A 13,183-nucleotide genomic window follows, 5' to 3' on the forward strand; every position below is an offset into this window, starting at 1 on the left:
TTCCCGGAGAAGAGGTGGTCCTTCTCCATCCGGCATCGGATCATCTTACTAATGTCATCATCACTCCCTTAAGAAATCAATTCAAGCCATTAGTCTGCGTTATATTAATATCACTCCTACAGTACCTTAAATTTGCATTTGAAATGCACCGAATCTAGCAAGGTAGAATTAAAGCGGTACGTAATCTAATAAAATGCTTATAGTCGCGCATAAATAAATAAAGGCAAAAACATATTTAAAATGGAGGCAGCAATGTTCCGCTAAAGTGAAAGAATTATACGCTCTAGTAAGATACGTGAAACAAATAGCACATAATAATAATAACATAATAATACATACATTTGTACGTCATCTCTCCTCGTTTACCCGCCATTGACAGATTATCACGTGATACCGTAAAGGCTGATGGGATATATTACCGAGTTCGGGTGCATCGGTCTAATCTACTTCAATCGATTATATTTTGGTTTGATTACTGATGCCTTCAACGAACGTCATTTCTGGGAAGCGTTTCTCGAGTCTTACACAATTGTACTTGAATGGACTGAACAAGTTAGCTCTCTGATTAGATACCCGTAAGTAAATCAAGACTGAGAGCACAAGGAAGGATTCTTGACCTTGTAGGAAGTCTGATTCAATGTTTTAGTGAATCTCTCATGCATTGTATCAGCGGTCCGTGTGTCAGCCAGGTATCTAGTTATCTATCAGTGACCGTTGCCGCAGGTACTTTCATATGACCATTTAAAAAAAAAAATCTCTCAGCTGTTCTTCATTCGAAAAAATGACAAGCAGCAGCAAATTCCTGCTTCATCGACTGGTAGTTGCTTGTTATCGCAATCTAAGCTCACATCTGAGATGCAGTGCCAGACTTTGTCCGGAGATCCAGCCGTGCACAGCTCAACTTAGACTCCTGAGCTCCTCCCCCAGTCTCTGCATGGTTCATCCTCAGAACACAGGTATCTGTCATCAGAGCTCAGACTCAATAGGCTTCTTCATGTGACTGCATGTATCTGCTGTCATCTGTTGACTTGGGTTTACTGGACCGTACTGATGTGTAAGGGAATCGTGTGTCCTGTAGCAGAACAGCAGCCTGTCCAGGTTCTGTTCCAACCTCCCACACAATGTCATCTAGGATATGCTGCTTTTAACTAATTCAAGGATGTATGCATGGAAAGTTGATTATTTATTGTTGTTTTGTGTATACTGTATGCTTCACCTTCTGTATCGTGCTGTTTTGTAACGTGTTCTAAAATACTAACTACCCATTTTGAGATCTATGAATCCACCCATCATATATCAGAGCCTGTACGACACACTCTTAGAATTGGTTGTATACCTAATATTTTTACGTTATTTTCTAGTGTTTCTGTATTTTATATTAGAAAATCCTTCTATGAAGCAAACCCATCGTTTACAATGCTATTCTCTGTGTTTTAGGTCCCAACAGTCTGTCATTCAGGAGTCATTCTTGTGGTGAACTGAGATCAGATCATGTGGGAGAGAAGGTCACTCTGTGTGGATGGGTCCAGTACCTCAGGTTTCACTCATCAAACACTGTTTCGCAATGAATTCAGTCACAGGAGTTTAAAACAAAACAAAACCCTCCACCACATTTTAACCCACAATTGTTGGGGGAAAAAAGCATGGAATCAATATATTGATTTCTTTTTTAAATTTGTCATTCTGGCATATTATGGAGAATTTTTGATGTTTTTTCCCCCAGTGTTACTTAAGAGAACCACATTTGAAAAAAGTTGGTTAGATTGTGTAATTTATGTGTTGCTGTCGCTGGATTTATATGACCTTTTGGTTGGTTGTCTCAGTTCCAAAACTCAGTGGGTGATTTAGAGCTTCTTTCAGTCAGTGTTTTGAACTGGTGGTTTTTGTCATGGCTGATTTTAGTGAACAATTTCTTCCTCAACAGACAGGAGCTGTTTGTCATCCTGCGTGATTTCAGCGGAATGACACAAGTTGTAATCCCTCAGAAGGAAGTAAGCCACATTTCAGCTGCTGCATTCTTACCGGTAAATATGTTTATGTTGTTGATTTTCTGAAATGTTTGTGTGTACCCAGTCTGCTTGGCATTTGAAATCAACACTGTGTGACCTCACAGTAGAGTCTGTCATCAAGGTCACAGGAACTGTCAGATGCCGACCAGAAGGACAGGAGAACAAGGTCTGGTTTTTGTTGTTGCAAGAACATTTAACATTGTTAAATCACACCTTAACTAGGAAGCAAAGCTATGATTGCATTGCATTTGATAGAAAAGGTTTGTTAGCAGTGTTGCTATCTGTCACAATATAGCTCTTGATATGTTGTGGCTTTAAGAAGCCTGCCAAGTTTTTCATGTAAAAAACAAAAAAAGAGAGACCAAGAGAACATGTCGAGGATTTTCTTCAGTTAACACAAAGTCAAAATGCTGCTTTTAAGAGTTTAATAAGTCAGTCAGAACACATGCAACAACAGCATGCAGAGAGATCTCTGCCCAATGTAATAAACATGTCCCTTTTATAATGCTTAGTGACTACACCTTTCTCTCAGTACTTTTCCATCTACTTACTTCATCATCACAAGGTTAGCATGATAAACTGTAGCATTTTGAAGGTTGCTGACTCGCACATCTTCATCATTTTTTAAGGAGTCTTTGTTCTACAACTCGTGACACCTCGTACACCTGCACAAGCATCATCAAATGAACTTGCTTGACCTTACTGGTTTAAATGATCTATGCTAAACAAAAATAATTTATTTTACAGACATGTCAACATGTCAGAACTTTTTCTGGTTGTAATTTAAACAGTTTCATTGGATACAGGGGGTATTCGTTTGAGGAGTGGAATTTCCCTCCCATCTCTGTTTTACCATTGTGTCTATGTGCGAAACACGTGTCCTAGAGGCTCAAAAAGTGCTTTAAAACTTTGTCGGAGACATTGCCATAACTTTGCCGGAGGCATTGCCATAACATTGCCAACATGTCCCCTCACTTCGGCCATTAACTTCAATATTAAATGCAGCAAGGAAAATTGTTCATAACAGAAAAAACTTAGTTTTGAACTCACCGTTTCTCTGAAACACAAGAACTTGGCATTAATTGGAGGGGGGTGAGGATTTTTTTTTATTCCCTCCATATACAGCAATTTACTTCAGAATTAAACCCCAAAATCTCTTGCTCTTCATCTCTTGTGATTTGCTCACTTGAGTCATGTCCACACAAACCAGCTGATGCCAACAGGAGAGATTGAAATTCTGGCGGAGAGCGTCGAGGTGTACAACCTGTGTCAGAAGCTGCCTTTTGAGATAAAAGATTTTGTCAAAGTAGGTTATTTTATATCACATACACACAATGATTAAAGTTTTCTTAGTCCTACCAAATAATGTTTGTGGTTGTACAGAAATCGGAGGCGTTGCGAATGCAGTATCGGTACCTTGATCTAAGGTCATCTCAAATGCAGAGAAACCTCAGGCTGAGATCTCAGGTGGTGATGAAGATGAGAGAGTTCCTCTGTAATATGCATGGTAAGTTTTAATGCCAATTATTAAACAGTCTTACAGCTATCAAATTTAGGTTTTATGAAATTGTCACATGAAAACTCATTTTGATATGTTTTCAGTGCAGTGAATAAAAACAAATATAAACGCCACTATTCTCTCTTTATGTTCACTTTGGCAGGTTTTGTCGATATTGAAACTCCAACATTGTTCAAAAGAACTCCAGGGGTAAGCAGAACCCTTACTCAAACTGATATACGTTAACGAGTAACTGGCTTTCTCTGAATATGATTGAATTCTGTGAACTTCCAGGATTTTCAAGAATAAGCTAGTTTTGCGTGTTGCTCATCAGTTTCCCTCACTAAAGAAGATATTTGTCAAATTTCAAACCCATGACATGAAAGGAATTTGTGTTTCAGGGTGCCAAAGAGTTTGTGGTTCCATCCAGAGAGCCAGGCAGGTTTTACTGTCTGCCTCAGAGTCCACAACAGTTCAAGCAGCTTCTAATGGTAGCTGGCATTGACAGGTGGGGAACAGTCTCTCTAAAATGAAACAGTTGAAATCATGGACATGTATCCATAGACTGATTTACCAGTATATTCTGACAGCACCTTCCCTTCTGGAGCAGTCACATCAGGTTTGCCTTTATTGAGGTGTTTGTATTGAACATAATTGTTTTCTCAAATAACATGCCATTTAACAATTTATTACAAAACAATGCAGCCAGAGTTCTGACAGGTATTGACAAAAGAGATCACATAACTCCTGTACTGGCGTCGCTTCATTGGCTGCCTGTTAAATTTAGAATAATTTTTAAAACCCTTCTTTTGACCTACAAGGTCCTCAGAGGCCTAGCTCCATCCTACCTGGAGGAGCTAGTGATACCTTATCAGCCCAATAGACCGCTCCGCTCTCAGAATGCTGGTCTACTTGTGGTTCCCAGAGTTTCTAGGAGTAGAATGGGGGGCCGAGCATTTAGCTACCAGGCCCCCCTGCTATGGAACCAGCTCCCTGTCCAGGTACGGGAGGCTGACTCCATCGCTCCTTTTAAGATCAGACTCAAAACCTACCTCTTTGAAAAAGCTTATTGTTACTAATTCAGTAGTTCCAGTTACTATCATAGACAGACAAATTATCATACTTAGGGGGTCGTCTAATCGTTAGGTTAACATCTTAGCTATGCTGTTATAGGCCAAGGCTGCCGGGGTCCGGAAACATGATCACCTGACAGGCCTCTGTCACTCCACTGGGTCATGGTTTCCTCTCCTCCCCTCTCCTTTCCTCTTCTCATCAAGCAGACTAGTTATGCTGATTCTTGTGTAGTTTTTCTGCTCCTGCCGCCCCCTATTTATTTACAGGTATCGCCGCCCTCGGAGCTGCATAATGACCTCCGGCCCCGCTGAAGTGATTGTATATCATATTTTTTGTGTGTGTTTCTGTGCTCTGTGCCTCTCCTCTCCTCTCCTCTCCTCTCCTCTCCTCTCCTCTCCTCTCCTCTCCTCCTCTCCTCTCCCCCTCCTTCTCCTTCTCCTTTTCCTCTCCCTCTCCTCTCCCTTCCTCTCCTCTTTCCCCTCCTCCTCCTTCTCCTTCTCCTCTCCTCTACCTCCCCTTCACTCTACTTCTCCTCTCCTCTCCTCTCCTCTCCTCTCCTCTCCTCTCCTCTCCTCTCCTCTCCTCTCCTCTCCTCTCCTCTCCTCTCCTCTCCTCTCCTCTCCTCTCCTACCTATCCTATCCTCTACCTGTCCTCCCCCTTCTCCTCTCTCTTTACCCAGCCGGCCATCAGCAGGAGGGTCCCCCTACATGAGCCTGGTCCTGCTCAAGGTTTCGTCCTGTTAAAGGGTAGTTTTTCGTTGCCACTGTTGCTTGTCGGGGGTCAGGCCCTGGGATTCTGGAAAGCGCCTTGAAACAATTTTGATTGTATAAGACGCTATATAAATAAAGATTGATTTGATTTTGAATTGATTACATTAATCTGTCAGTTAGTTGGTGTAAAGTTTGATGGTTGTCACGGTATTAGTATAATGTTCTTAGCTTTTCTGTGGTTGAAGAGTGGATGACGTCCAATTGCAGGAGCAGCAGGCTACAGCCTCTAAATCTGGCTTCATCGGTTGTTATTTATTTAATTCTGTTTCAGATATTTCCAGATTGCTCGGTGCTACAGAGATGAGGGTTCCAAACCGGACCGGCAGCCCGAGTTCACTCAGGTGACACAAACACAAATTGTATTTTTGCCTTTGTGGTTATGATTGTACATTATGAAGCATATGATTATTGATGACAGCTTTGGTACTAGGGTGAAGAAAGCGACTAAAGAAGAATTTATTAGCTGAAGACAATTGCTCTGTGTACCTAATATGGTGCCTTTCTTGTCATTTATGACCACGTAAAGAACCTTACATTACCTTCCCCCACTCGTACCACTAGTAATAGCGCTGGTATACTGCTTAAGTTAAAAAGAACTTAATGAGTGGTAGAAGCAAATTTGCATCTATACTCAAAGTATTTGGTCATCCTTGTGTGACGAGATCTTTCTTTCTTTCTTTCTTTCTTTCTTTCTTTCTTTCTTTCTTTCTTTCTTTCTTTCTTTCTTTCTTTCTTTCTTTCTTTCTGGTGCAGGAGAACATTTTTATGTATTAGATGGGTCGCTTCCACAGTAATACGTTTTGGGGCTTCATCATGAAGATGCGTAAACAAAATACCTTGCAAAACTACATTTATTATAATGAAAATAATGGGTTTTTATTTGTTTTAGCGAAAAAATAAATAAAGCCTAAATTTAAGTTTTTATTTATTTAACAGATTTCCAATATATTCCGATATATCTGACAGGTGGTCTCATAAATGCATTAAGCAAAGGCCTGACTTTGAACTGATATTTTTTTTGTCATGTTTTGGCTTTTTGTGCTGGCTGGATGTTTGGTTGCATTCTTGACAGAGTTGCTCTCATTGTCTGTAGGTAGACATTGAAATGTCTTTTGTAGAGCAGACGGGCATTATGTCCCTTGTGGAGGGTTTGCTCCAGCACTCCTGGCCTGCAGAATTGGGTCCTATTCAGCTTCCTTTCAACACCATGACATTTGAAGAGGCCATGAGGGATTATGGGGTGGATAAACCAGATACCAGATTTGCTATGAAGGTGAGGAATGCAGTGGTTTGAAAGTGCAACAAAACTGTTTACTCTCCTTCCTTCTTGAATTGACTGCAAATTTTACAGTTTTCAGCTTTGCATCATACAATGGTCTTGGTTACATTTTATAACACAAAATGGTCTATATTATCCCTGAATTTGCTTCCTGTGTCTGTGTGTCCATCCAGCTCATCGACCTTAGTGATATCTTCATATCCACAGATGTACCGTTCCTCAGGTCAGCACTCAGCCAACCAGGAGGCTATGTTCAGGCAATTTGTGTCCCCGGTGGGGTGGTAAGAACATTTAAAGAGAAAGCCTAAAGCGGCTCTTTATGAGATGGATTATTTTTTCACCTGCTTTGGCACCCAACAGAAACATTTGTCTGGGAACCATCTGAACAAGCTCAAAGAGATGGCAATGACTCAGTTTGGACAAGTAGGTTTTTGATTTGTTCCCTTCTATTTTAGCTGTGTGGATTATATAAAATCTGTGTAAAAGTAATCTCCAGTAAGTTATGCCATTTTTCATGATCTAGAGCTTAGGCCTCTTTTTAAATCAAATCAAATCAATCTTTATTTATATAGCATCTTTAAGAATCAAAATTGTTTCAAGGCGCTTTTCAGATTCCCAGGGCCTAACCCCAGACAAGCAACAGTGGCAAGGTGATGGCCGGCTGGGAGAAGGAGAAGAGGGAGAATGAGACGGAGAATGAGAGGGAGAGGGAGAAGGAGAAGAGGGAGAATGAGACGGAGAATGAGAGGGAGAGGGAGAAGGAGAAGGAGAGGGAGGAGAGGACAGGACAGGACGGGCACAGAGAACAGCAACACATACAAAAATACACTATTTATACAGCGGGGCCGGAGGTCATCATGCAGCTCTGAAGGCGGTGATACCTGTAAGTGAATACAGAAGGGGGGGGGGGGGGGGGGGAGAAGCAGAAAAACTACACAAGAATCAGCATAACTAGCCTGCTTGATGAGGAGGCGGAAAGGAGAGGAGAGGAAACCATGACCCAGTGGGGTGACAGAGGCCTGTCAGGTGATCATGATTCCGGACCCCGGCAGCCTTGGCCTATAACAGCATAGCTAAGATGTGACCTAACGATTAGACGACCCCCTAAGTATGATAATTTGTCTATCTATGATAGTAACTGGAACTACAGAATTAGTAACAATAAGCTTTTTCAAAGAGGAAGGTTTTAAGTCTGATCTTAAAAGTAGCGATGGAGTCAGCCTCCCGTACCTGGACAGGGAGCTGGTTCCATAGCAGGGGGGCCTGGTAGCTAAATGCTCGGCCCCCCATTCTACTCCTACAAATTCTGGGAACCAGAAGTAGACCAGCATTCTGAGAGTGGAGTGGTCTATTGGGCTGGTAAGGTATCACTAGCTCCTTCAGGTAGGATGGAGCTAGGCCTCTGAGGACCTTGTAGGTCAAAAGAAGGGTTTTAAAAATTATTCTAAATTTAACGGGCAGCCAATGAAGAGACGCCATTACAGGAGTTATGTGATCTCTTTTGTCAATACCTGTCAGAACTCTGGCTGCAGCCTTTTGGATCAGCTGGAGGCTTCTTAAAGAGTTGTTTGGACACCCTGATAATAAAGAATTACAATAGTCCAGCCTGGAAGTAACATATGCATGGACTAACTTTTCAGCATCATGCCGCGTCAGTAGCTTCCTGATCTTTGTAATGTTTCTTAAGTGAAAAAAGGCACTTCTAGAGACTGTTTTAATGTGTGAGTTGAAGGAGAAAGTTTGGTCAAAAGTTACTCTTAGATTCCTCACAGAGAGACTAGATGTTAATGAGATACCATCTAGAGTGATCATGTGATCTAATCTATCCCTGAGAGGTTCAGGACCAAACACCATGACCTCAGTTTTTCCTGAGTTAAGGAGGAGGAAATTTGAAGACATCCAGGACTTTATGTCTTTAAGACAGGTCTGAAGCTTCACTAACTTCTCTGTCTCCTCTGGTTTCATGGATAATTAAAGCTGAGTGTCATCAGCATAACAATGAAAATTTATCCCATGCTGCCGAATAATGTTCCCTAAGGGAAGCATGTACAATGTGAAGAGGATTGGTCCAAGTACAGAACCTTGAGGAACTCCGTGGCTAACCCTACTGTATGAGGAGGGAACACCATGGACATGGGCAAACTGGTATCTATCACATAAATATGATCTAAACCAGTCTAGTGCTGTCCCTTTAATCCCAATCCCAGTCTATGTAACAGGATGCTGTGATCAGCTGTATCAAAAGCAGCACTGAGGTCCAGCAGAACCAGCATAGAGACCAGTTCTTCTGTGCTTTGATAAGCTCTAAAGCCTGACTGAAATATCTCAAACAGGCTGTTTCTCTGCAGGTGCTGCAGTAACTGAGTCACCACCACCTTCTCAAGAACTTTAGAGATAAAACGAAGTTTGGATATTGACCTATAATTTGCTAATACATCAGGATCCAGTGATGTTTTTTTTAAGCAACTGCTTAATCACTGCCACCTTGTAGGACCGAGGTACATAACCTGTCACTAAAGAACCATTGATCTGGTCCAGGATAGAACTGCCAGTGGTAAAACATCCTTCAACAGGTGTGTTGGGATGGGATCTAAAAGACACGTGGTGGTCTTGGATTTCTGAATGAGCGCTGACGCCTCAGAAAAATATATAGGGCTGAAGGAGTTTAAGGGCTCGTTGGAGAACCTGTATGTTCCCACAGTCAGCACGTCTGGTGATGGTCCAGTTGTAGGGCTGGCCTGGTTAACTTTTTCTCTGATAGCTAGAACTTTATCAGTGAATAAGCTCATGAAGTCTTCACTACTAAGGGAAGAGGGGATATGTGGATCTAAAACACTGTGACTCTTGGTTAATTTGGCCACAGTGCTGAAAAGAAACCTGGGGTTGTTATTATTATCCTCAATTAAAGAAGAAAAATAAGATGTTCTAGCCTTGCGGATGGCCTTTTTGTAAACTAATAGACAGTCTTTCCAGGCTACATGATAGCTGTCTATTTTACAAGAATGTCACTTCTTTTCTCGTCTTTGCACTTTCTGCTTGAGGGTCCTGATATGTGAATTATACCAGGGGGCACACCTCCTCTGATTTACTATTTTCTTTTTCAGGGGGGCAACAGAATCAAGCGTGATTCTCAGTTAGGTTGCTGCACCATCAGCAATAGAGTCAACCTCAGCAGGGCTAAGATTATAATGATTGATCACTGGGGAAACACACAGTGGTCCTGGGATTAGCACAGGGATCGTTTCTTTACACTTAGCTACAACATTATCTGAAAGACATCTGCTATAGTAAGACTGTGCTCTGAGCATAGAAGAATCCTTAATCATAAATGTAAAAGTGATCAAAGAATGGTCTGACAGAAGTGGGTTCTGAGGGAACACTGACACATGTTCTACCTCAACACCATAAATCAGAACCAGATCTAGGGTGTGGCTGAAGTTATGAGTTGGTTGGTTTATCTGCTGGAGGAAACCAACCGACTCAAGTAATGAAATGAAGCCATTTCTAAAGCTGTCATTTACAACGTCTGCATGGATATTAAAGTCTCCAATGATAATGACTTTGTCTGTTCTAAGGACCAAGTCAGATAAGAAATGCCTATAGGCAACTGAGACTTCTTCGAAGGTTTAGTTTGTCTCTTTGTGTCTCATTGTTTGCTACTCAGGAGCTGAGCCTGGTGCAAGTCAGAGAAAATGGGACACTAAACTCTCCCCTGAAAAAGTTGATTTCTCCAAAAACTACAGCGGAGTTGTTGCAGAGGACTGGCTCCAGACCAGGAGACCTTCTGCTAATAGCAGCTGGGTCCTTACACACTGTGGTGAGAGATTACGTTAGATGAATTCAGATCATTGCTATCTTAGCTCTGCCCCCTAACTCTGCCGTGCCCTCAGCGGACATTGCTGGGTCATCTCCGTCTACAGTCCGCAGAACTGTTGGAATGTTGTGGCGTTTCAGTACGAGATCCTTCAGTCTTTCACTTTCTGTGGGTGGTAGACTTCCCTCTGTTTCTGACCAGTGAACATGAGCCAGAAAATCTGGAGTCAGCCCATCATCCATTTACTGCTCCCCTGCCGGAGGACACACATTTACTGTACACCGAACCACAGAAGGTAGTCACTTCAGCTCTGTTCTTATTATGCTGGTCACATATCATGGAAGTGTTCTGTCGCATTAAGGTTCGGGGCCAACATTATGATCTGGTGCTGAATGGCTGTGAGGTGGGAGGTGGATCCATTCGAATCCACAAGGCATCAGAGCAGCGTTATGTCCTGAAGAACATCCTAAAGGTCAGTTTGTAGGAGATAAAGTACCACCTTGTATCAATCAGTGGGGCCAAGTCTTACAACATGGTTCTGCAGGAGGATCCCACACTTCTGACGCACCTGCTGGAGGCCCTGGATTCAGGAGCACCACCTCACGGAGGCATCGCTTTGGGTGAGCTTAACTCGATCAAGATAATTATGTTTGACAGCAATCTCAAATGAGAAGATCAGACGACTTATTAAAGGATTTGAATCTTCAGGAGGGCTGCCATGTTGCTCTGGTGACATCAAAAATCCCTGCTATTGTGACTTTTTTTCACCTTACTACACACTAGTGAGCACGTCAATCAATCACTTTTTTGGCATCAGATAATATAAAATTGATGGCAAAAATTAAAATCATATATTTGAATTCTATTTGAAATCTTAGTGTTGCCTTTCACCCTGCGTTGGCTGGAATAATGAACAATTGACTGATTTGTCTGTTTTAGAAAAGCATTTTGCTGTTACACATTGTGGCTCTCATATTTGGTGCTCTGCAAGGATAAGTTTTTGACTAAATTTATTTTCTGTTTGTCCGTTGACTCAGCTGAATTATGCAAAAACACAATGTCCAGTTGCCAGTCCACAGATTCATAGAACAATATTGTTTGGTTTTTACAATATTTTTTAGTTTGAGGTGCTTGTTCCCAATGTGCTTTTTGACAACCAATTTACAGAATGCAGAGAGATTTTGGCTAGATTAGCTGTTAGCTCAGATGAACAGCCCACTGAGAACCAGAACCCTGAAAGAAAGGACGTTGGTATTCAGCACAGTGATCAAGCCATCTGCAGGGCAGATTAAGTGTGCTGTCCTGCCATTAATCCCAGCTGCTCTCATTACTCCTTTGTACTCTTAAGGTTTGGATAGACTGCTCTCCATCATGGTTGCAAGTCAAAGTATCCGTGATGTGATTGCCTTCCCGAAGTCATTCCGTGGCCATGACCTGATGAGCTCCGCCCCCGACTTGATATCAGAGGAGGAGCTGAAGTCCTATCACATTTCTGTCATATGGCCAATGGAGTAAGGAAGGAGTTTGAGGAGGCTGAATGAAGACACCATCAGAAGGTGAAGATGCCTTCAAATGTTTCTATAAATTGAAGGAAAAACAGAGACAGAAGAAATGAAGCTGCATTTTTTTTTAGTGTTGCTGCTAAATGTAAACCAAAATTTGCAGTAAGTTAAAATGAACCCATTAAAAAATAAATGGGGGTCCCAATTCCAGTATGAATAGTAGCCTTATGTGTGTAATATTTCAAATGCCTTGCACCATTTTAAGTCAAGTAATGTTGGTGTACATTTATTTTATGCCAGTCACATAAAGAACAAAGAGCTAATGTCAGTCTTTTTTGATAAATAGCTGTGTCCAGTTTACACACATGTTCGATCTGCTGTGGATTTTAATAGTATTTTTAATTCTGGAATTAATATTCTGTTAGACATTTTAGACCACACGGAGAGATCAACACACCATGCAGCATGGTGGTCCCTTGTGATAATCATTTGGATTTTGCACCACCATTACATGATTGGGTTTAATATGGAATTTTAAAGTTAGGCTGCATGATCAAAATAGAAGGAAACATTTTGAAAGTTTAAAATTGTTTATTAACTGTATTAACACACTTGGAATCATGAACACTTTACCAGGGTAGCCCACCAGGGATCAATGAAGTACTGTATCTTATGCAACGTTAACATTAACATTTGTCCTTGCCTGCATATCATAACTCATTTAAAAACAAAATTCAGTTTTTAAAGGAATCTGAGATGCTGTTCAGTGTTTCTTAACAAGCCATCTGGAAACCCCTTCAGTGTGGCTGAACTTTTACTTTTACAGACTTGTCATTAAGATTTACATCAAAATGAAATGATGATGCAATGGCTCAGTGCACAACAGGAATAATGACAATTGTATTTACAAAAGTATAAATATACATACAAAAACAAAAGAACTTTGAATAAAAGATATATAAATATATATTGCGCAGTCCAAAACCTGAGCCAGTGCCTCACAACAATAAGGCACAGAGGTCCTAATAAGAGCAATCCCGTGTAGGTGGGTGCGGTGTGGAGGGGGGAATGTCAGGGTGTGTTGAGCAGTCTTGTGGCAGAACCGGGCTGTTCTGCTCTGTAGGCTGAGGAACCTCCTCCCAGAGGCCAGCAGCGAGAACAGTCCATGGTGGGGGTGGGAGGAGTCTGTGGTGATGTTTTTGGCCCTTGTCAGACAGCATTTTTTAGCATTGTCCT

General features: G+C 41.6%; 1 protein-coding gene across 4 annotated transcripts; it reads left to right on the plus strand.

Moving 5' to 3' along the window:
- Positions 1-675: 675 nt before the first annotated feature.
- Positions 676-12,152, plus strand: dars2 (aspartyl-tRNA synthetase 2, mitochondrial). Of its 4 annotated transcripts, XM_057057820.1 has the most exons (17): positions 676-956; positions 1,438-1,537; positions 1,925-1,991; positions 2,074-2,175; positions 3,220-3,315; positions 3,393-3,516; positions 3,671-3,717; positions 3,909-4,015; positions 5,624-5,693; positions 6,446-6,625; positions 6,805-6,912; positions 6,992-7,054; positions 10,296-10,448; positions 10,522-10,740; positions 10,807-10,917; positions 10,990-11,065; positions 11,794-12,152. In XM_057057820.1, exons 1-17 carry the CDS (start codon positions 782-784, stop codon positions 11,958-11,960), a joined length of 1,965 nt encoding a protein of 654 aa, XP_056913800.1. In that variant the 5' UTR covers positions 676-781; the 3' UTR covers positions 11,961-12,152. The 4 variants fall into 4 exon arrangements, with proteins under 4 accessions (XP_056913800.1, XP_056913797.1, XP_056913798.1 ...); XM_057057817.1 differs by having other exon boundaries at positions 10,522-10,917; XM_057057818.1 differs by having other exon boundaries at positions 10,552-10,917.
- Positions 12,153-13,183: the final 1,031 nt, after the last annotated feature.

This window comes from Takifugu flavidus, chromosome 15, assembly GCF_003711565.1.
Source record: "Takifugu flavidus isolate HTHZ2018 chromosome 15, ASM371156v2, whole genome shotgun sequence".
Lineage (NCBI taxonomy): Eukaryota > Metazoa > Chordata > Actinopteri > Tetraodontiformes > Tetraodontidae > Takifugu > Takifugu flavidus.